Source organism: Peromyscus eremicus, chromosome 16_21 (genome assembly GCF_949786415.1).
Source record: "Peromyscus eremicus chromosome 16_21, PerEre_H2_v1, whole genome shotgun sequence".
Lineage (NCBI taxonomy): Eukaryota > Metazoa > Chordata > Mammalia > Rodentia > Cricetidae > Peromyscus > Peromyscus eremicus.
In genome coordinates this window covers 61978670-62002266 of record NC_081432.1, presented here as the reverse complement: position 1 = coordinate 62002266, position 23597 = coordinate 61978670, and the positions used below count along the sequence as shown (strand labels likewise).

Sequence of the window (23597 nt, the reverse complement as noted above, 5' to 3'; positions counted from 1 at the left end):
GGGATTGAACTTGGGACCTCTAGAAGAGCAGCCAGTGCTCTTAACCTCTGAGCCACCTCTCCAGCCCCCCCCCCCATTTTTCTTTACATTTGTTTTTCCCACTTAAAAATTTAGCAAAATTCACTCTTCAATGTACAGTCCTGAGAGCTTTGTATCTGCTACTGTAATTGAATTCCACCACTCCCCCCAAACTTCACCATAGCCCTTAATAGCCCCTCAGCCCCTGGCAATCCCTGATGCGGTTGGCTTTTTTCTTGTAGTGTTTCCTGTAGGAAGTGAAAATAATATAGCATGGACCATTTTGTGTTGGTTTCTTTTGGTGAAATCTTATAGATAATTGTAATGACTCATATTTTTGTTATATCAAAGAAACCTTTGCTTAACTTATGCTCATGGTCTTTTAACACCTCTGTGAGGTACAATTCACATAATATCAAATCAACCTATTGAAAATATATACTCCTGGGGGCTGGAGATGTCGCTCGGTTGTAGAGTGCTTGCTCGGCATGCCTGAAGCCGTGGGTTCAATGCCCAGCACCACATGAACAGGGTGTGGTGGTGCAGGAATGCAATCCCTGCACTCAGGAGGAGGGCATAAATCAAGATCGGCCTCAGCTGCATAGGGAGTTCGAGGCTAGTTTAGGAAAACACGAGAGCCTGTCTAAATAAATAAAATGAACAACCCTGATACCTTCAGGGACTTCTGACAAGAGGGACTCCTGGAAGTTCTAGACAGGCTTCTCTAGTGCAAAGAAGGACCGAGGGAAAAGTAGATATTGTCTCAAGCATTGGGGGTGACAAGCTGGGGTAAAGGCTTGGAAAGTGTCGTGACTGCCACCCAAGCACTGGGACCTGAGTCTGTATCCCCAGTCCCTGCGTAAAAGTTGACTGTGTGTCCTGCACTTGTCACCAGGGGGTGGAAGTGGAGACAGGGGGATTCCTGGAGCCCATTGGTCAGCCAGTTTAACCATATCAGTGACTTCTAGGTTCAGCAACAGACCCTGTCTTAAAACTAAGGTGGAGGGCTGTTGAGCAGCTTACATAATGTTGACTTCTAGCCTCACACACACAAGCCCACACACATGTCTGCATTCACATGAGTCCACACCCACATGAACACATACAACACACGCTCATGCCAGCACACACACACACACACACACACACACACACACACACACACTGGGGGAAGAACTCTGGAGCACGAAACAGAGAAAACCACAAAGACCTAAGATGACCTTGCCAACAGGGAAATAAAGGGTTACTGGAGAGACGGCTCAGTGGGTAAGAGCCCTGGCTGCTCTTCCAGAGGACCTAGTTCAGTTCCCAGCATCTGCATGGTGGCTCACAATTGTCTGTAACTTCTGGTGCTCTCTTCTAGCTTCTACAGACACCCAGCATGCAGATGGTACACAGGCAGACATGCAGACAAAACACTCTACACATATAATAAAAAGTATTTTAAAAAAGAGGAAATGAAGTGCTTTGCATGCCTGTTCTGATGCCCACTGGGATCTGCTAGGAAACAGCCAAGTGTTCCCTGACAGGGAAAGGTAAGCCAGATGACATCAGCCACCTCAGAAGACACTGGACATGTCTAGGGTGACAATCATAGATGCTAGAAGAGTTTCCTAATGGGGAATTCAGCAGCCCTCAAGGACCCTGAACCCAGTATAAAAGCCACATGCTTCTTGCATTGCTGCAGGGGAGGAATTCAACCTTCTAACCAGGCCAACATCGCAGGGCACCATTGTGAGAGCAAACTCACCCTTAAAAACAAAACACAGGGCCTCATTATGCTGCTCTGACTGGCCTGGAACTCGCTCTGTAGACCAGGCGGTGTGGAACTCACAGATTCTCCTGCCTCTGTCTCCACAGTGTTGTAATTAAAGGCGTGAGCCACCATGCCTGGCATCAAACACATTCTTGGTCTCACTCTTGCTGCCATATGCACCAAACCATCCCCACCCTGCACCACTGGAGTGCCTGCATCCATGACCATCCCACCCTAGACCACTGGAGCATCTCCATCCATGACCATCCCCACCCCGACCACTGGAACACCTCCATCCATGACCATCCCCACCCTAGACCACTGGAGCACCTCCATCCATGACCATCCCCACCCCGACCACTGGAGCACCTCCATCCATGACCATCCCCACCCTGACCACTGGAGCACCTCCATCCGTGACCATCCCCACCCCGACCACTGGAGCACCTCCATCCATGACCATCCCTACCCTGGACCACTGGAGTACCTCCATCCATGACCATCCCCACCCTATATCACTGGAGCACCTCCATCCATGACCATCCCCACCCTAGAGCACTGGAGCACCTCCATCCATGACTATCCTCACCCTAGACCACTGGAGCACCTCCATCCATGACCATCCCCACCCTGGACCACTGGAGTACCTCCATCCATGACCATCCCCATCCTGGACCACTGAAGCGCCTATATCCATGAGGAATGGCTGAAATTCAAGTACTGTCTGTCTCCTCTTCTATATTAACTGTACCTTGCCTGTGTGGGCCCACCAGAGCAGCTCTGCCCTGCCACAGGACCCACCAATAGACATGAGAGCTCTGAGAGTCTGCCCTCCTGATGTCACTGATGTGGACCAGCTGAAGAAGCTGTACAGAGACACACTACCATGCCTACCAAACCAAAACCCTAAGACACATCTTCAAGGGATTGTCTCTTAGAACCAATGACAGTTTGGACAAGTGTCTTCTACAGGCCCATGTGTTTTTAAAGGCTTGGCCACCTGCCTGTATATACTGAGAAGGGACAGAACTTTTAGGAGGTGGGATCTACTGTCACCTTGACACAAGTCAGAGTCATTTGGGAACAGGGAATCTCAATTGTGAATATGCCTCCACCAGGCTGGACTATGTGCAAGCCTGTGGTGCATTTTCTCAATTGATGATTGCTGTGGGAGGACCCAGATCACTGTGAACTGTGCCACCCTTGGGTAGGTGATCCTGGCTGCTATAAGAAAGCAGGCTGAGCAAGCCTTGGGGAGTAGCACCCTTCCACGGCCTCGGCATCAGTTCTTGCTTCCAGCTTCCTGCCTAGTTCCTGCCCTGACTTCCCTCAGTGATGGACTGTTACCTGAAGTGAGATAAAGCCTTTCTTCCTTTAGTTACTGGTCGTGCTGTTTTATCCCAACAATAGAAATCCTTACTAAGACAGCTACTGAGAGGGAGCTAGGTTATTGCTACCTAGTGTTTCTCTTCTCTCTCTGTCTCTGTCTCTCTGTCTCTCTCTGTCTCTGTCTCTCTCTCCCTGTGTGCCTCTGTCTCTATGTCTCTGTCTCTCTCCCTCTCTGTCTTCCACACCTTCTCCTCAACCCTTTTTTTTTCCTCATCGTGTCTTGAAACACAGAAAATCTAAGTTTGTTTTGAATTTCCTAAGGCAGGTCTCTCATGCAGCCTAAGTTGACCTCAAAACCACTGTGTAACTTCATTTTGGTAATCTTGAGTTACTCATCCTCCTGCCTCTGCTTCCTGCAGGCTGGAATTCCAGGTCTGTGCCAGCATGCCTGTCTTTGGGGTTTTTTTCTCTGATCTTTTTTTTCCTCTATGGCTCCTGTCTGTCTTCTAATGCTTATATTTCTACCTCAACACACTTATATTTGCTTTACTTTTAAATATCTTCTTACTTAACATTTATAACTTTAATTCCTCTTTTGATTTTGTTTAGCCTAAAGTGTAAAAATGAAATGAAATTTTTTTTCCAAATAATTCAAGATACGCTCTTGGCTTTTGTTAGTGTCTGATTTGGGTGACTTTATGATGTGCTGAATATGTCTGTGCATTTGGGCTTCTCTGGCAGGATTCTCACTCCTATTTGCCCACGGGCGATCTTAAGCAGCGAGTCCTAAAAGGAGGAGGAAATAAGATGAGAAAGTCCGCCCAATGCTAAAAAAAGAATAACTTGAAAAAATCTTACAGAGAAACACATAGAACAATTATTCTACTACAGAAGATGAGACATTAAAATGAAGATAATGAGCTTATCCAGCCGGGCACAGTGATGGATAATTTAATCCCAGCACTGGGGAAGTAGAGGCACATACTTATCTCTGTGAGTTTGAGGCCAGGCTCATCTACACAGACAGTTCTGGGACAGTCGGGCTATGTAGAGACCCTGTCTCAAAAACACCAAAAAAAAGAAAAGTTTATCCTAAGAGACAAGGAACGACACAGAATGTTTGTCATTTGATTAGTTTTGTATGGGGTTCATTCATTTTATTTTATGTGTATGGGTGCTTTACCTGCATGTATTACCTGCATGTATGTCTGTGCACAACATATGTGTGGCACCCAAGGAGGGGAAGAGGTCATTGGATCCTCTAGAACTACTGTCATTTTGGTTTTGTTTTCCTCTCCCTAATTTTTAACATATACATTTTAATTTAATTTTAATCGTTATTTATTTATATATTTTTATTGAAAACAGATGCTTCTCTCATACAGTACACCCCGACCACAGTTTCCCTCCACTCCTCTCAGCTCCCCCTGCCACCTCCCCTCATCTCTGGATCCGCTCCCCCTCCATCTCCCATCAAAAACTAGCAGGCCTCCAAGAGACAACAACCAAACATGACAAAACAAGATACAATGATGCAAGGCAAGGGCCCTCAGACCCAAGCTGAACATGGCAACCAAACAGAAGGAAAAGAGTCCCAGGAGCAGGCAAAAGAGCCAGAGAGACACCTGCCCTCAAGGTTAGGAGTCCCACAGAAACACCAAGCTAACAGCCATAACATACACGTGGAGGACCTGGAGCAGATCCATGCAGGCCCCCTGCTTGCCGACTCAGTCTCCATTTGAGCCCATATGATTCCTGCGTAGTTGATTCTGTGGCCATTTTCCGCTGGTGTCCTCCATCCCCTCTGGCTCCTAGAATCCTTCCACTCCCTCTTCTGTGGGAGTCTTCAAGCTCCAAGGAGAAGGACCCAATGGAGACCTCTAACTTAGACTCTCTCACGATAATATTTGTCTGTAGGTCTCTGGACCTGCTCCCATCTGCTGCCAGAGGAGGCCTCTCTCATGACAGTTGGACGAGGTGCCCATCTATGAATATAGCAGAGCATCATTAGGAATCATTTCATTGATTTTTTTTCGATCATGTTTGGTTCTATCCCAGGTCTCTGGGCTATCCAGTCTCCAGCCTCCAGTTCCTGGTCATCCAAACAGTGTTGGGCATGGATTCCTCTCCTGGCTTGGGCCTCAAGTTAAACCAGACATTAGTTGGCTACTCCCACAAGTTCTGTGCCACCATTGTCCTGGCACATCTTGCAGGCAGGATAGGTTGTTGGTCAAAGGCTTTGTGGCAGCTGGTGTTCATGTTTCTCTTTTGGTAGCTTGAAGAGTACCCTCCTGCACCAAAGAGATTAGGATGTAGGGGTGAAGGCTCCATGAAGGCACCAGCTAGACCTTTCCGTGTTCAATGAGCTCTGTGGATATTGTCCTCAGCAATGGGGTCCCTGGCAATGGTGCCCAGCTGTCAGTTTGCAGAGAGCAACATTTAAATTTTATATTTATTTTTATTTTTTTCTTACACTGACACACACAGTCTCTCCCTCTCTCCCTCTCTCCCTCTCCCTCTGTCTCTGTCTCTGTCTCTCTCTGTGTGTGTGTGTGTGTGCACACGCACGTGCACACATGCATGGAGGATGGGGATGGTGGGTATCCATCCTAGGAATTAAACTCAGGTTGTCAAGCTTAGCAGAAAGTGCCTTTATCTGCTTAGCCATTTCACCGGCTGGAATAAACAATAACGACAAAGAACAGATTAGAGATTTGATTATGAGAAGGAAAGTTGTTGAACTAAGGATTCACTGCAGAAACAGGAAAAGTGGTCAGGGGAGGGCACCAAAGGAGTGATCCCAGACACTGTGGGGGATAAGGTGAATGAGAGAGTGATAAAAAAGTAAGATGTGGGGCTGGAGAGCTGGCTTGGCAGCTAAGAGCACTGGCTGCTCTTCCAGAGGACCTGGGTTCTATTTCCTGAACCCATATGGCCACTATCTGTAACTCCAGTCCCAAGGATCTGGTGCCCTCTTCTGGCCCCCATAGGTACTGCATCCATATGATGCATATACATTTACTCACACACATAAAATAAATATTAAAAAAACATATTTTTAAAGAAAACAAGAGACAAGGAAGCTAGAAACAGAAATATTAATGTCTCCTCAAGAAAGTCCCTACTGGAAGAAAATATGAGTAACTTATAGAACTATTTCAAGGTAATCCTGAGAATCCTTAAAATTAAAGTAACATAACATATAAGACTTCAGATTGGCTATGTTCTGAAATCCAAATAGAATGAGTAATTATATATGTCACATTAAGACATTATGATATCATTTTCAAAGAAAAATTATAAAAATATTTCAAAGAGATAAAATAGGTCAGTTGAGGGGAAACCACGCCAGTGCTGGACTTTTCAATAGGAACACTGATAGTATGCTGATAACGTGAAAATATGTTCAAAAACTCAAAGAAATAACTTTTAGGTATTAAGATGTTGATACAAGTTTTAAAATAGTGGTGGAAGTGTTACGATAATTTTGAGACCAAGATACCGAGATGAAATCAAGGCTGTGGCAGGGCCGTGAAGAGCCGGCTCGGGGGTAGCACAAGGACCTGAGTTCAGATGCCCAGCACTCATGTGCAAATCCAGGTGCAGAGGCACACACCTCTAATCCCAGTGCAGGTAGGCAGGTGGATCACAGGAGCTTGCTGGCCAGCCTGTCTAGTTGAGTAAATGAGCTCCAGGTTAAAAGAGAGACTCTGCCTCCAGAAACAGTGGTGGGCTGCAGAGGTGGCACCACACTTAAAGAGCAGATGCTGCTCTTCTGGAGGACCCATACCAAGCAGCTCACAGCTGCCTGTAACTCTGGTTCCTGGGGGTCCCATGCCTTCTTCTGGACTCTGTGACTACCAGAACACATGCACACACACACTCACACATGAACACTCACACACAACACATTTACACACTCACACATATACACACATCTTAAAAACAATAAAGTGGAAGTGACCAAGGAAGACACCTAACATCAACCCCTGCCTTCCACACACATGCCTGCACACCCTCATGTGCAGTCACACCACATAAGGAAGTACTTTAACTAAATGCTGTCTCTTAGCATCTAAACAACTGTGCATTATCCTATTGCTAATATTCCTTGTGTTTCTGTGTTATATATGTGAATCTGGCCCAGTTTTTGGCAGTTTTGATGAGAACAGAAGGCTGGGCAGTGTAGGAGCAGAGACCCAAAAGCAGCATTTCCAGAAACATCCTTGGTTCTTGGTCTAAAAATTCCAGAAGAGAGCTGCACTAGTTTTCTGTTTATTACTGCAATACACACCATGACCAAAAACAACCTGGGGAGGGAAGGGCTTACTTGGCTTACAGGTTACAGTCCTCTATCAAGGGCAGGGCAGGAACCTGGAGGCAGGAACTGAAGCAGAGACCATGGAGGGGTGCTGCTGACTGGCTTCTCCCTGTGGCCTGCTCAGTTTGTTTTCTTACACAACTCTGACCACCTTCCCAGGGGTGGCACTTTTCACAGTAGACTGGGCCTTTCCACCTCAGTCACCAATTAAAAATAAAAATCCCACAGACTTGCCCAAAGCTAATCTGAGGGAGGCAATTCCTCAACTGAGTTTTCCTTTTCTGAGGTGACTCTAGTTTGTGTCAAGTTGACAAAAAACTAACCAGTTCTCTCTCTCTCTCTCTCTCTCTCTCTCTCTCTCTCTCTCTCTCTCTCTCTCTCTCTCTCTCTCTCTCTCTCTGTGTGTGTGTGTGTGTGTGTGTGTGTGTGTGTGTGTGTGTGTTGTGTTTAAGTGTCTGCAGAATCCAGAAGAGAGTGTCAGATCCCCTGGTGCTGGAGTTATTTGTGATCCACCCAACATGGGTGCCTGGAACTGAACTCAGGCCCTCTGGAAGAAGCAAGCACTTCTAACCACTGAGCCAACTCTCCAGTTCCCTTAAAGTCTTTTATTAGTGAAACTATGAACCCCAAGAAGGGACCCGATTTCCTAGGTAATGTGTGGTAGCCCAGGTAGGACTCCCCAAAATTTCCTGTAACTTATTTAAATAAGCAAGAAACGGTTTGTATTCAGCCATATACAATTCAAAACCAATTGTGCTAACATCAACACTCTTGTGTTTAGACTTACATGCTATCTGTACATGAAACTTTCCAGGAACACACAGAAATAGAGAGAATCATATGTCTAGTGCCTTGTACATCACTTAGTTGTATTTGATCTCACATTCCATCTTTCTTTTATTAATACTTCTCATTTATTCTTTAACGATTTCACATATACATGTGTAGAATGTATTTTAATCATATTTACTCCCTCCTTCCAACACCTCAAAGTCCTCCTCACCCATGCCCCTACCAATTTTGTGTCTGCAGAGGGTCCAGCCTTTTGCAGGTCAGAGAGACTGGGAACAAGATGCAAAGTTGGAGAGAAAAACAGTTCTTATCTGAGAGCTAAAGGCTCCTTTGTCTTTCTATATTATTCTTTCTGTTGCTTGTTCTACGCTATTCTTTTTCTGTTCTGTTCTTCTACCCTAGTTTCTCCTCGTTGTCCTTCCTGATGGCGGCTTCCTTCTACCTTACTTTATTTTCTCCCTTACAGCTTGTATACTCCAGCAGAACCTTTCAAGCAATATAAAAATTACAATGTGGTTACATTCTATTTTTTAAGTGAATGATTATAATGAATACAAGTAAAAAAACCCAACATGTTTTCCATATCCCTTACATGATTAAACATTTTATATATTACAGGAGAAAAACAAATTATCCCCAGAACCCACATACATTCATGTCCAAGCCACTTGTTATAGGTTAGCAGAGCATGAGCAAGCAAGGGGTTTTTCTCAGCCAGTCCTTTCACTGGCATTTTGCCGTTACAAAGAAAGGACCAATCATTTTATTATTTATCTCAAAAGGTAATCTTGTAAAAAAATCTTAAAAGAATCACAAATCTAAACATTTATATAGGAAAAACAACCAGTCAGCTCTACTTTAAGACCTCAGGATGTGTACCTGCTCATCAACAGTTTTTCATATCAGGAAGCTGAGGGCAGAGATGGGTACAAGGAATTAATTATCATCTTTGATCACCAACCCATTCTAGCAAGAGAGGTCCATCAGCCAGCAGTAGCCAGGCTGCCATTGTTCCTGTTCCCTGACCTCAACAAGTCCCTCGCTCAACTATTAAAAGTGTGCCTTTCTAAACTTTAAATTGTCCCCCAAGATTTTCTGCCTCAAAGCCATTAACAAAAACAACTAACCTAATCTTACTAACAATTCTACATGTCTAAATTCTTTCTAAGAGTGGTGATTGAGTCATTAATCTGCTCCAGCAGCAGTGCTTGGAAAAAGTCAATCACTGTTATTGTAAGTACCAGTAACACTGCCCAGTGAGGGGCTTGAGACCCCTGAGAGTTTTCACACAGCCCATAGATGATGAGGGACGTGGTGGCCACGAAGGCAGCAATCGGAGCTGTGCTCAATAAAAGCACGAGGTCCTCAGGATATGTAGCTCTCGGGGCTTTGCCTCTCCAAGGCTCACTCAGGCGTGGCTTTGCCAACCACCCAGCTGTGTTCCATGAGTTCCAATGCTGCTTGTCGGTCCCTTCGCATGGCCCCGACACATGTCCTCTTCTCTTTTTTCCATTGTGACCCACTGAGTCCAGTTAGTACCACCCCTGTGTGTATAGCTCCGGGAACCACCCCATGGAGCATGGGCAACCTATCTGTGGCCAAACCCTAAGGAAAAACGGTTCTCTCTCCCCCAGCAGCCAACAACTGAAACCATTTCTCAGGAAGGGGTGGGGCCTCATGAGTCCTCACCCTATCCGTCCATTCCAGAGTGTTGACTAGTTTGATACTGTGAAGGTCACATTAGCTGCCATGAGTTCATGTTTACAATGGCCACATCACGTCCCAATGACAGCATCTCACAGCTCTCCTCCCCATCCTCCCGGCTCTTACCTTTTTTTTCTGCTCCCTCTCCCATGATGTTTTCGGAGGCTTGAGGCAAAAGATTAATGCAGACATTCCATTCAGGGCTCAGCAGTTAGTCTCTTATTCTCAGCTCTTTGACCAGTTATAAATCTCGGCATTAACTACTATCTGCAGCAGAAAGACGTTTCTCTGACCAAAGTTAAGAAGAGCACAAATCTATACATATGAATATCTTGAAGGCAGTTTGACAGGACCATTTAGCAGAACGCCACCAGTAGGCTTCTCCCACTGTAGGGTCCCTGCAGGTGGCATGGCTGGCAGCGAAATGACCCATGAATAAGCAAGAAAGAAAACTTTGGGAGCTTGATGCCACGGTCAGCACATTTAAGCACAGTACAATTTGGAAAAAAGTTCCTCTTATAATACAATCCCCTCTGCATAAGGAGGCATAATTATATCGAAACTCAACTCAGGGTACATGTTATTTCTTTCAAGAACATGGGTTCTAGAGATAGGTTACCTGTACTAGCTTAAGTGCCTAGGGATGGATCTAGAGTGGTCTCCATCGCACAGATAGTGTAGAGGTCATTTGGACTATTAGCCACTTCTTGTCCTCATTGTGGGAGTTTGATACGGCCTGGCCCTACAAATAACACAGATCACCAGGCTGTCAATCACCTTCAGTTCTCAGCCTTTTGGATGGAAAACCAGGTTATATACCCTTTCCTTTGGAATAACAATTCTGTGTGCTTAACGTTCCTGTTTTCCCTGGTGATCTGTGGGCACAAGGACTTCCATGCTCCCAACATCCCTCCATTTTCTTCTCGGAAGACCAGTCCATAGATGGTACTGTATGCTTGCTGTAGATGGACAGGAAGGACAATCTCTAGTTGTCTGGTAGTGGTTCAGGAAACAAAGCCAGAGGCACCAGCAGCTTAGACTCTGAAGTCCTACAAACTCCTTTGGATATAAATTGTAAAGGAAGTCATAAATGGTTCTAAAAGAGAATAATGGAGATGTTCACCACTGAACTCTCTGCAATGTGACGATGAGAGGGTGTAACAGCACAAGCCCTGGGTTCCAGTGGTCTCCCCTGGTGAGGAGCATGCACGCAACAGAGTACATGTCAGCACTGGCAAACAGTGGCTGGGTAGCTGAGCAAGAGAAATATGTGGGGGAAAGTGCACCACGTTATTTTATAGACGTTGAAATACAGACACAGGCCTGGAGAGAGGCTCAGTGGTCAAGAGCACACACCGCTCTTACAGAGGACTGGGGTTCAGTTCCCAGCACTTACTCCCAGCACCTCACAAATGCCTGTGACTCCAGCTCCAGGGGATCTGATGCCTTTTTCTGGTCTCTACAGACACAGCACTCATGTGCACGCACATGTGAGCACACACACTCACACACACTCACACACACACACTCAAAAAGAAATACAATCACAAGGGAGAAATGACTCTTTTTGTAAGATTTCAGTGGAATGCAGGATTAGTACCAAATGCATTAGAGTAGTGGCCTTAGTTTGAAGAAATCAAATGGAAATTTTTTTTAAAATGAAGATGAGAAGGATAAATGGAGCAAAAGTGTGTGCACAGATAGATGACAGCCGTGCGCTGACATATCTGTGAAGAAACTTCTATATTTTATTCTCCCACACATCAAAAAAAGGAGAGGAGGAAGGGGAGGAGGAGGAGGGAGGAGGAGGAGGGGGAAGAGGAGGAGGAGGGAGAAGGAGGAGGAGGAGGGGAAGACGAGGAAGAGGAGGAGGAGGAGGAGGAGAAGGGAGGGGGAGGAGGAGGAGGAGGAGGAGGGGGAAGAAGGAGGAGGAGGAGAAACCATCCTGTCATTGTGGTGGCCTTTTCAAGGTTACTGTCAACAGCAGATGTCCATGCTGAATGTCCGGGGTCCAGGCTGTACTGAACATCACATGTGCTGAACATCATTCTGGCTTCTTCTTGCTTTATGGATGTGACATTGTTTTGCTCCCCCAAAGGATCCCCTACACACACACAAGTCAATAATCATGTTTGTACAAGCAGACTTTCTCTGCAAAGATGAGATTGCCTCTTGATAAACCAGCACAACACTGACCCCTGGTGGTCAGCTCTTACGTGTGGCTGAAGGAGCGGTCTGGGGAGCTTGGTAAAAAAAACCTTTTTTCTTTAACTTCTTGGCTTGTAGTCTGCAGATCACAGCCTTTCTTGGTTCCCCATCTTATCCTTTAAGTCATTTTTCTCTCATTTTAAGGAATCTGGAGCAAGAAGAGAGGAAGCCGGGGGATACGATGTTTCTGCATTCTGCTCTGATGCGATCCTAGAGTCTGGACTCAGGCACAAGTGGACATACACAGGGCTTGTGAGTAGCTCACTCAGGAAACGGAGCAGTGAGGCATGTGACGCCGATGGAGGCAGCAGAGAGAACGAGGAAGTCCTGGGAGAGAAGGTGCGGGTGTTGGGCGCCATGAGAGGGTCTGACCCCAATGCAGATTAACTTCCCATGGGTGGTCAGCTTGGGGGAGACTGGGCTGTGGGGGAGCGTGGATCTTAGGGTGCTCAATGCCAGAGTGACAGTCACCACTGGTGATGTGTCTCCCGTGGGCTTGCCCGATGGCTTCAGTAGGGTTGTGGTATGCAGTGGTCGGGCAGCCACTGGGTAGGGTTAGGAGAATAATCATTCTTCTCACACCCTGACATATGGCTAAATGTGCCCAAGGACTCCGAGGCTTCAGGAAGGCTGGGGTATTCCTTAGCCTCCATCATCACTGTCTCTGCCACGTCCTCACGCCCCTGAGGAAGAAAGGTAGAGGGGAAATTCACAAAACAAAGCCTTTCTATGTCGCCTTCTCCTGCCCCAGGACTGCGGTCTGGAACCCTCGTCCTTCCTCCCTAGCCCTTCCTCCAGGCATCCTCTGCTTTCTTCTGACCCAGAAGAGAGATTTCCATCCAGGGCCCCAGGCCTCTCTCTTCCTAGGAGGATGCTTTCTGAGGAATAGGCAGAGAGTCCAAGAAATAACACTTCCATCCTTCTTCCTAGGTATATACCCTGGGACAGTTGTGACCCCAGATCTACTGCCCCTGTAACGTACATTACACTGGTGTGTGTGTGTGTGTGTGTGTGTGTGTATGTGTGTATATGTGTGCATGTGTATATGTGTACATGTGTATGTGTGTGCCTGTGTGTGTGTGAGTGTGTGTGTGTGAGTGTGTGTGTGTGTGTGTGTGTGTGTGTGTGTGTGTGCAGGAGCTGCCTCTGGACGTGAGGCTCTATCTATCATGCCCCATTCAGAATGAAGCAGGTTTGCTTCAAAGTGTCCTCCGAGGCCTCTTGTCTGGGGACAGGTGGCCTGGCCCTCCTATTCTAGTGGCAGGGAGAAAAGAATAGCAAAAACAGGCCAGGAGTGAAAACCTCATGCTCCTGGGCACAGCCAAAAGGTAACATGTCCAGGTTACTATTGTTTACCCTGTGACATGAGCGTGCAGGGGCCAAGAAGCCATGGCAAGCTGGTCCCTGGAGTGGAAGCTCAACTGCGAACCAGCTGGCTGCCTCAACTTCCCCCATTGGTTTTTGTGGGGCGTTGCGAGCCTCATATTTGACGGTATCTGTCTTCTATTTGTTTATTTTTGGAAGCTTCACCCGAGGCTTCAGACACTGCTCTGCTGGGGACTCTGTCGGAAACTCCAACTGATGCCTCCATGGGGCTTCCTTAGTTTTACTGGATGTTTTAAGCACCCGATTTCACAATGGTTTGCTCTCTCTACTACTTGATATTTATCCTTTTTTTTTTTTTTTTTTTTTTTTGGTTTTCCGAGACAGGGTTTCTCTGTGTAGCTTTGCGCCTTTCCTGGCACTCACTTGGTAGCCCAGGCTGGCCTCGAACTCACAGAGATCCGCCTGCCTCTGCCTCCCGAGTGCTGGGATTAAAGGCGTGCGCCACCACCGCCCGGCATGGTATTTATCCTATTACTTTGGCTTGCTGTGTCCTTAATGAACACACTCACTCGAAACTGAAAATATAGTTCTCCCGGATCACTCACCAGATCCTACAGAGCACCCTTACCCCAAGCCAGGCCACTCACCTGGCGGCGTCTCTGGCAAAGGACCACACAGCAAACTGACAGCATCAGGCCCTTGAACAGCAGGAGTCCATACTGCGCAAAGACTGGAAGCCTCGGGGAGACCCAGCCCGGACAGGAAGGAGAACTGTGGTTTCTGGAGGCAGGGAGCAGAAAGAGGAGCCTGGGTTGAAATGTCACCTGCTTCTGAGTGGCTCCCTGCGGGAGTTTGTGTGCATAAGGACCCACCCTGAGCTCTGGAGGGACAGTGGACATGAGTGGGAATGAGAGCCATGGGGTTTCTGAGCCTGCGAGGAAACCCATTTATAAGAAACCCACTTGGAAGGGTTAAAAACTCTGGCTGGGGATCTGAACAGCTGGGAGAAGGCACCTCCTCAGCGGGTCAGCTAGAACGTCGTCAAGCTGGCCCAGAAGCAGGGCGGCTGTGGTCACAGAGAAACAGGTCTGCTGGGAGGACATGACCAGAACTCAGCGGGCCAGTGAGCAGGTCACAGAGAACCACTTATGAAGGGGACCTGAGTCGTCACCTTGTGCACTCCTTAATGGCTCTGGTCCAGAACTGTGCAGTCTCTGGATCTCATCTTTTGGGTTGTGAAATTTTGGCTGATCTTTGAGAGGCTCTGAAACCCAGGAGGCTCCGCCCTCTCACAGGTGGGAGGGGTCTGTGCCACCTCCAACTGTGCTCAAACCCGAGAGGCTCCGCCCTCTCACAGGTGGGAGGGGTCTGTGCCACCTCCAACTGTGTTCAGGGTCCAGGAGCCCACAGCAGTCCCAGCTGGAAGCATTCCCCAGTGCCTAGCTGCTTTGCTCTCTGTCAAGGTGTGAGCTGGTGGTCCTCGGTGTTTTTAACTTATTGGCAGGTGTGAACATGCGTGTTTGCCTTTCCGATTTTCTCTTCCACCGTCTTTCTGTTGTCTGCCGTTTTCCACTGGGATTGCCAACTTTTTCTTTGAGAACCATGAATTGCACTGCCGCGTTTGTGTTTAGCCTCTTAAACTGAACTTTTCTCAGTCTGCTGTCTGCTTGTGAACGTTTCCCATAATGTTGTTTGTTGAGTAGAATTCCCTCCTTGATGCAGTTTGCTTAACTCCACCCCCCATGATGCGTGTTTTTAAAGTTTTCTGAAAAAAGTAAAAAATAAAAATTCTCCTCCTCACCCAGATATTCATCTGCTTTTCGTTTGTTTATTTATTTGGTTTTTTGAGACAGTCTTTCTCTTAAGTAGCCCTAACTGTCCCGGAACTCTCTATGTAGACCACTGGTTTCAAATTCACAGAGATCCTCCTGCCCCACCTCCCTGACACTAAGTGTTTATATATTTTATCTTGGTATATGGCAGCAGTATATCTAGTGTGCTAGACTTTTCAACGAAAACATTTATAGGTTTTTCTGGTCTTCATTTTAAAAAAATCCATTTAAAGCCAGTGGTGGTGGCGCACACCTTTAATCTCGGCACTCGGGAGGCAGAGGCTGCTGGATCTCTCTGAGTTCGAGGCCAGCCTGGTCTACAGAGTGAGTTCCAGGAAAGGCAGGACTCCATCTGTCTCAAACACAAACAATCCTTTTAATTTATTGCAGTCTCACTGTCTTTCCTCACTCACAGGGGCCCTGGTGGCTTCAGCTATCTTGTTACGTTTGATATGGAATCTCATTCTTGTTCCTTTGGAGATAATCTATGTTTCCAGAATGTTCTGATCTTGACACTCTCAAGTCATGAATGAGGTCCACAGGGGTCAGTCTGCTTGTCTGTGGCTCTATGTGCTGTGGGCATGGTTCCTAGTTCCCCTCTTGACAATGTCTTTATATGGATGTGTGGTGTGGTGCTGTTGGGATGTGTGTGTGTGTGTGTGTGTGTGTGTGTGTGTGTGTGTGTGTGTGTGTCGGGGGGCCAGGCAGGATTCAAAGTTCAGTGTCTTTATCTACTTTTTGAGACACGGTCTCTTTCTTAGCCTAGAGCTCACTGGTTGGTGAGACTAGCTGGCCACTGAGTCCCTAAGATCTGCTAGTCTCTGCCTCCAAGTACTGTGACTACAGGCACACGCCGCCATACCCAGCTTTTTATGTGGGTGCCAGGGACCCAAACTCGGGTACTTATGCTCGCATAGCAGACACTTTCTTTAATCTTTAGTCTAGCCATCTCCCTAGCCCTGTATGAGTCTGTAATCTGAAACCCTTTCCTACAATTCTGTGAAATTTATGTCTATTCTTTCTTCAAATATCTCTTCCTTCCCATCCTTCATTACAGGGATCCTGACTCATTCCGATCCTCTCTGTCTTTTCTACATCTTCTCCACCCAGCCCCCATCCTTCCTTCTCCAGCTCCATGTCTGGACCAGGGAGATCCTCTGCAGAACTCAGTGTCCAGCCGTTCTGAGAAGGATCCTGGGGTCCCCGGTTCCTGGGCTCCATGAGCTCTCTGGGCATCCTCTCCCAAGACCCTCCCTCTGAAGACACCTGACTCACCTGTGCTCAGAGCCATTGATGAAAAAGCCGGTGGTTTCCTCTGGAGAAGTGGTCAGAACTAAGAAGGATGCAAAGATGGCGGTCACTCCGGTGACCAGGACAGAGACCAAGACTGGGTCCCAAGAACCATGAGAGGAGGTGGAGCACGGTTTTAGGTGGAACCACACCTCACAGCCCCTCAGGCCAGGGGTACAATTTTTAGCTTATACTTATTTTTTTTTTGTTTACAGATACAAGGGCATCAACCCTAAAGGCTAGCCTCCCCTAACCCCAGCCCCCCCCCATCACCTGGATACCCCCCATCCCCCGGCACACCCACCTGTGCTTGTTGGGAGCCAGGTGGTCGTCTCTGGAGTAAGAGGGGAAAAAAGAAGATAGCCATGCATGAAAGGGGGAATGGGGTCTAGGCCGAAACTGTGAAAGACATAGGAGGCTCAGAGGTAGCTGGGCCTAAATTCTTTAACTTAAAACGTTTACACATTTATGGGCTGTTGAGATTGCCTGAAGACCTGAGTTCAAACCTTAGAACCCACAGTGGAAGCAGAGAGCCAACCAAAAGGTTGTCCCCCAGCCTCCACATGTGCACCATGGCCCATGCATTCATACTACAACAACAACAACAATAATAATAGCACAATAACTTATAAAGAGGTTTTTACACATCATGCTATGCTGTTTGCTGTTTCAGTACTTGTATATATAATGTGACATTCAAACCAAAGTCAACCTGTGTACTCAACGTTTATCATTTATTCATGGTAAAACATTTAAAAGTGATTAGGGGCTGGAGAGATGGCTCATCAGTTAAGAGCACTTGCTGCTCTTGCAGAGGACCAGGGTTTGATTCCCAGCACCCACATGGTGGCTCACAACCAACCATAACGCTAGTTCTAGGGGATCTAACAGTCCCTTCTGACCTCCAGGGCACCAGGAAAGTACATATTGCACAAATATACATGCAGGCAAAACACATGAATGCATATAAAATAAATTAAGTAAATGTTCTAAATTTTTAATAATAAAAATACATAGTACATTACTGTTGTTCAAGGTCTCCACTGTGCAGCACAGCATCGGAATTTCTTTCCTTTTCATATTACTTAATACTCCTTAGCCCAGCACCCTATCACTCATTCCTCACTTTTCTCTCAATCAGTTTCCAATGTCTATTAAATCAGCATTTTGTTGTTGTTTGGTAGCTTTTGAGACAGGGTCTCACTATGTAGCTCTGGCCTGCCCAGAACTCCCTGTGTAGAACAAGCTGACCTCAACCCCACCGAGATCCACCTGCCTCTGCCTCGTGAGTGCAGGGATTAAAGGAGTGTGCCACCGTGCCTGGCTAAGTTTTCTTTTTATGTCAGAGTTCCATGTAGCCCAGGCTGACCTCAAACTTACTGCATAGCTCAAGATGGTGAACTTGTGATCCACCTGCCTCCACCTCCCAAGGGCTGGGACCATCGGCTGGTAGGACACAGAACTTCCAGGCTATTTTCACAACTACTGTTCTAATTTACATTCCCACTAGCCACTGGGTTCCCTTTCTCCAGGCTTCCCTGTACCTGTTACCTTTTGTCTTTGGAGGAAGAGTGATTCTTGTTAGAATGGGAAGATCTCTCACTGTGGTTTGCACATTTCTCTAGTTGTTAGTGATGTTGAGGCTATCCCTGGCCATTTGGATGCTGTGGGTTGGTTTGGTCTGGTTTTTAAACTGGCTCAGATTGGGCCTGGGATCTTTATGCTTAGTTCAAATCTGGCCTCCCCATGGGAAGTGGGCGGCGCTGGGGCAGAGAGCACACTTCATCTCTCGATGTCCGAAGCCCCGAGTGGAGCTTCCCCATTGCCCAAACCCTAGGGGGTCCACCCAAGGGGAAGGCCCCACTGAATCTCAGGCTCCCCAGGTTGCCTGGCCATCCATCTTTCCTCCTCCAAAACCTACCCATCTTTGTTTGGAGCCGGATGCTGGTCGGTGGAGGAAGAGTGGGCAAAGCTGTAAGAGAAAAAGATGCTGACTGTGTGGGGTCCTGAAGGGAGAATCCAATCTGACCCCCCAAACAGTGACAAGATGTAGGGGAGCTCAGAGCAGCTCTTTGAGGGCCCCTTGGGCCAGTAGTGATCTGCACCTCAGGTCTGCACAGGTGTGCCTGTGTGAGAAAGAGTCAGAGACGGCTCAGCCATTGAAAAGTCAGACTGCCCCTGCAGAGGAACTGAGTTTGGTTCCAGCACCCACACTGGGTGGTTCACAGCCACCTGTGACTCTAGCCCCAAGGGGAGCCTATGCCCTGGTCTCCGTGGGCACTGGCACACACATGGCATGTGCCCGTGAGTGCACATAACTTAAAATAAAAACATTCCTTTTTTTCTTTTTTGAGACAAGGTCTCACTATGTATCTCCAGCTGGCTGGGAACTCGCTCTGTAGACCAGGCTGTGAAGAGATCCACCTGCCTCTGTCTCTCAAATGTTGGCATTAAAGTTGCACCACGCCAGGCTAAAATAAGTAAGAGTGGGAGAGCCTCCAGGTCCCTGGCCCATGAAACTCAGACATTGTTTCTCAGTGCCAGAGCCAGGAATGACAGCGACAGGAAGTTGTCTCAGGGGACAGGGTATCTCACTCTCCTTAGTCAGAGCAGGTGTCAGGATTGGGGACCTCAGAGACAAGGGATAAATGATATATATTTTCACTTGGTCCCTAGGAGAAGGGTTATATAAAGGCCTTACCCTGAGACACCACCAGGCTGATGTTTCTGAGAACGTTGATTACATTTCGGGAAGCGTTAAACAGTCCACACCAGTAGAATGCCGAGTCCTTCTCCGTGAGCTGAGTGATGGTGACGCTGAAGAAGCCAGCTTCAGGATCGTCCCAGATTGTGTGTTGTGACTCCTTGACTGCTCTCCGAGGCTCAGAGGTTGTGACCACTCTGTTACATTTATTTGGAGATGTCTGCCGACACCATGATTTCGGCACATAAGGCCCTGCTTCAGGCTTGTACTGGCACCGCACGGAGAGGTCCTGTCCTACCACTGTATGAAGTTCCTCAGACACAACTGTCGACCCCCAGACACCTGGACAACAAACCCTCCATCAGAGCCCCAGCTGTATACATCTGTTTACAGGGTTGGGAAAGCTGAGAGGCCGTGACTTTTAGCACCCAGACTCCCAGCATGGCCCGGAGGTCATCCCTGGTCACTGGAAGCCATCCGTGGTCCCAGGGTCAGCTTGATTCCTGCCTGAGCCTTGTCCCTTCATCCCACTTCGCAGCCCCTTGTGTCCCGAACCATCTTACCTGAGGCCAGGAGCAGCAGCAGCACAGGGGCCAGTAGCAATCGTGAGCACCTCCAGGCCATGCCCCCTTGATTCTGTCAGTGGAGGAGAGGAGAAGGGGAGGTTTTGGACGGGGCAAGAGTCTCCCCGCGTCTCAGCATCTGTGAGCCGAAAGACTTAAGGAAGGAGCAGGGCTTTGATTGGGGAAGTAGTTGACCTGGGTAGGCGGCCTCTGGGGACCCATGAGAGGAGCAGTTGCCAGGCCTGGACTGGGAAGCCCCAGCTGCAGGGTCCACCTCTAGCCTTCATACCTCAGCCCTGCCCCAACTCCTTGTCTTCTTTTTCCTCAGTCTACCCCCATCTCAGCCACACCACACCATCCATCAATCACATTCCTTTATTATTGCTACAAAAAAAAAAAATTAAAAAAAAAACCTATGTGAAGTAAGAGGCCCGTTCCTCTTTTCTTTTTCCGTGAGAAAGGTCGAAGGCCCCTAGAGGCGTGTGAAGAGTCCTGGGTATACTCACCCCCAAGATAAGTCAGGGGCCTCACTCCCGGACAACAATGTGTTTTTATCCTGGATGGTTTTCCAATGCCAGGCTGTAAGGATGGTCCCTGGGAAAGGTGGGGCGGGCAGGCTAGCAGGAGGTGAAAGAGTGTTGAGGAGGATTATCAGAAGGGAAGTCAGGAGGGGACGAACACTTAGGGTGAGAAAGGAAGTGGGGGAATCCATTGCCATGTCAGCTGGTGCTTGCTGAAGGGACACTTGAGTGAGGAAAACAATGAAAAATCATCTCCTGCAAAAACCCCACATGCAAAAATCCCACGTGCAAAAATGTGCAGAAGAAATGGTGACCCGTGCTGGAACAATCTGGCAATAAAATAAACTGACATTAGACTTCATATTCAAAATATAAAATACCCACAAGTCCAGGTTAATGTGGGAAGACGGTGGGGGAGACACCCCCTGGGTGAGACCAACGTCTCCCATGTGCAAGGATTCTGAAAGGACCATGCAGACACCATAACAAACTGCTCAGTCCTCCCTCAGAGATCAGGCCTCAATTTCACTTTCCTGAGACTGGAGCAAGCAGTTTCTGGGAGGGCTATGACTTAGTCCTTGCAGTAGCTCCCGTTCTGCACATACTCTGACTGTTCAAGGTTCAGCCGGTTGTTTCCTGTCTGGGACTCCTTGCCAACTTAAAGCTACATGCATGGGTCAATGTGAACATGCAAGGCCTGCCAGCCTCCATAGCAGCTCAAGGACAGAGCCTGGGCCACTGAGTCAGCTCCCACAGGCAGTACATGCTAGGCCAGCCAGCCCCCAAGTCAGTTCAAGGACAAAGCCTGGGACTTGTCCAGGCCTGCTCCCAAAATGATAACTGTAACCTACAACCAGAAAATTCAAAGGTTACATACTCTCACCCAATCATATGATGCCAAGGCTAGTACCACCCTGCTTGTGGTTTTTCTCTTTAAAAACCCCTCACCCTGAGAGCTCAGAGCCATCCTCCTTCATCTGGCTAGCCAGTGTGTTGGACACGGACCAAGCCCCAGCTTGTAATAAAGCCCTGTGTGTTTTGCATCGGATATCGGCTCTGTGGTGGTCTTGCTTGGGGGTCTCGAGACGTGGCCACAACAATTCCACTATGGGGCACTGAATGTCCATGTCCACCAGAGTCATGTAATGAAACTTAGCTCTGAAAGAGGTAGGGCCTTTGAGGAGTTGACAGGGTCACATGGGTTCCATGCTCGTGGATGAGATTGGTGTCCTTGTAAAATGGAGCAAGGGAGAGAGTCTACCCCAGAGCCCTGCTATGATTTGCAGATGATTTATACTTGCTCCTAAAGGTGGGAGGATCAGAAGTTCAGGCCAGGGAGTGTGGAGCCTTTAGGAGGCAGGCATGGGGGTCCTTAGGACAACTAGAGCATGCCCTGGGCGGTAATGATGGGATCCCAGTGTCCCCCCACCTCTTCTTCCCTCCCTCCCTCCCTCCCTCCCTGCCCCTCTCCCTCCCTCTCTCTGACTCTTGTTGCGTGACATAATCATAATAGACTCCTAACATTCGATACTATCCAATTTGAGGGCTTTACCTCTTGTAAAGGTAAAGGTCTCGTGCCTTTGAGACTTTAGATGCATTGTTAAATAAACCTCTTTTCTTTATAAAGTAACTGCCTTGGGTATCTTATTACAGTAACAGAAAACTAACACAGGTGCCATCTTCTAAGCCTCAAGAAATTTGTTTATAAAGTAACCAGTCTGTATATTTTGTTACAGTAATTTCAGAGTGCTGGGATATATCTGAAATATTTACATACATACTTTTTACTGAAGGAGAAGGAACATAATGCCTGCTGCCTATGTACAGGATTTGTGATCGAACAGTCTCAAGCAATTACACACACACACACACACACACACACACACACACACACACACATGGATGTACGCATTCCTAATCTCCTCCATGTCTCTCAGTCCCACGACAGGCAGAGGCAGGAGAATCAGTGTGAGTTCTGGTGCTTAGGGCTCTAGCCATCAAACATGAGTGGGGAGAAAAAGCATTCAGTGTGTCTGGAGTTTGGAGCCAGAGCTGTGCTGACAGTTGGCTGATTGGAAAATGCTCTGGTTTCATTTCTGTTTCTGCTCTAGGCTACCCTGACCAAAAGCAAATTAGAGGAGGCAAGGTTTATTCTGCTGACATTCCTAAGTGACAGTCTGTCACTGGGGAAGTCAAAGCAGGCACTCGGGCCTCTAGTCACATCACATACACAGTCAAGAGCACAGAGAGAATAGATGTATCATTGCTTGCCTGTGCTCAGCCCTCTGTTTTGATCCTGTTCAGAATCCCCTTCCTAGGGAATGGTGCCACCCACAATGGACTAGGTTTTCCTACATCAAGCATCCACCAAGGCAATCCTACTGGCCAACTTGATCCAAGCAGTTCCTCAAGTGAGGCTGTCCTCAATGCAGCGTAAAAGAGCCAGTGAAAGAAACACACTTTGGCCCTGAAACCAGGGCTAAAGACCACATCCTGCCCCTGACCAACTCCACACAAAACCCAACCAATCCCTGAGCAGGAAACCAACCAATCCCTGAGCAGGAAATCCAGCCAATCCCTGAGCAGGAAATCAACCAATCCCTGAGCAGGAAACCAACCAATCCCTGAGCAGGAAATCCAGCCAGTCCCTGAGCTTGTCCAAGCTCGGGGATTGAAATCTGACCAATTCCCACCCTGAAAATCTTCACCCTGGAAAAACTCCACCCCTAACAAGCCCTATATAAGCCCTGTACCTGTTCAGTGGGGAGCTGCCTTTTCCCACCCTGGCAGAGGCAGCCAGCTACCCTCCTGGATTCCTCCCTCCCAACAAATCTCTTGAATGACGTTTGGGTAACAATCTTCCTTCACCAGAGAGGAGCAGAGGAGAGCAGAACTGTAACACTTTCCCTAGGGAAACCTGGCCCTAGCAGAGGAGCATAGTTGTTACACTCTGGCAGACCCGAGCAGAGTTGTAACGGTTTTGCTGGGGAAACCCTTCGCTGCCAGGGCAGAGTTGTTACACTGGGGAAATACTTCCCTGGAGCGGGGCTATAAGCTGCCTCGCTAATGGTGACTTCATGGTAATCCTTGGCTTCCCACTGCCAGGATACTTTTCCATTCGAGCTGCAATGCCTACACTCTCGATGACTCCAGGACATTTTGGGTTGATAGTTAAGGATAACCAGGAAAACCATCAACATTGGGAGAGTGAAGGTCAGCAGCAACCAGTCAGG

General features: G+C 47.7%; 1 protein-coding gene across 1 annotated transcript; it reads right to left on the bottom strand.

The window, feature by feature from the left end:
- Positions 1 to 12637: 12637 nt before the first annotated feature.
- On the bottom strand, positions 12638 to 19904 carry Treml4 (triggering receptor expressed on myeloid cells like 4). Its single transcript, XM_059281441.1, has 7 exons — positions 19844 to 19904; positions 19278 to 19622; positions 18498 to 18548; positions 16881 to 16910; positions 16562 to 16619; positions 14102 to 14234; positions 12638 to 12811 (listed from the first exon to the last, which is right to left on the bottom strand). Exons 1-7 carry the CDS (start codon positions 19902 to 19904, stop codon positions 12638 to 12640), a joined length of 852 nt encoding a protein of 283 aa, XP_059137424.1.
- Between the last annotated feature and the right edge of the window lie 3693 nt (positions 19905 to 23597).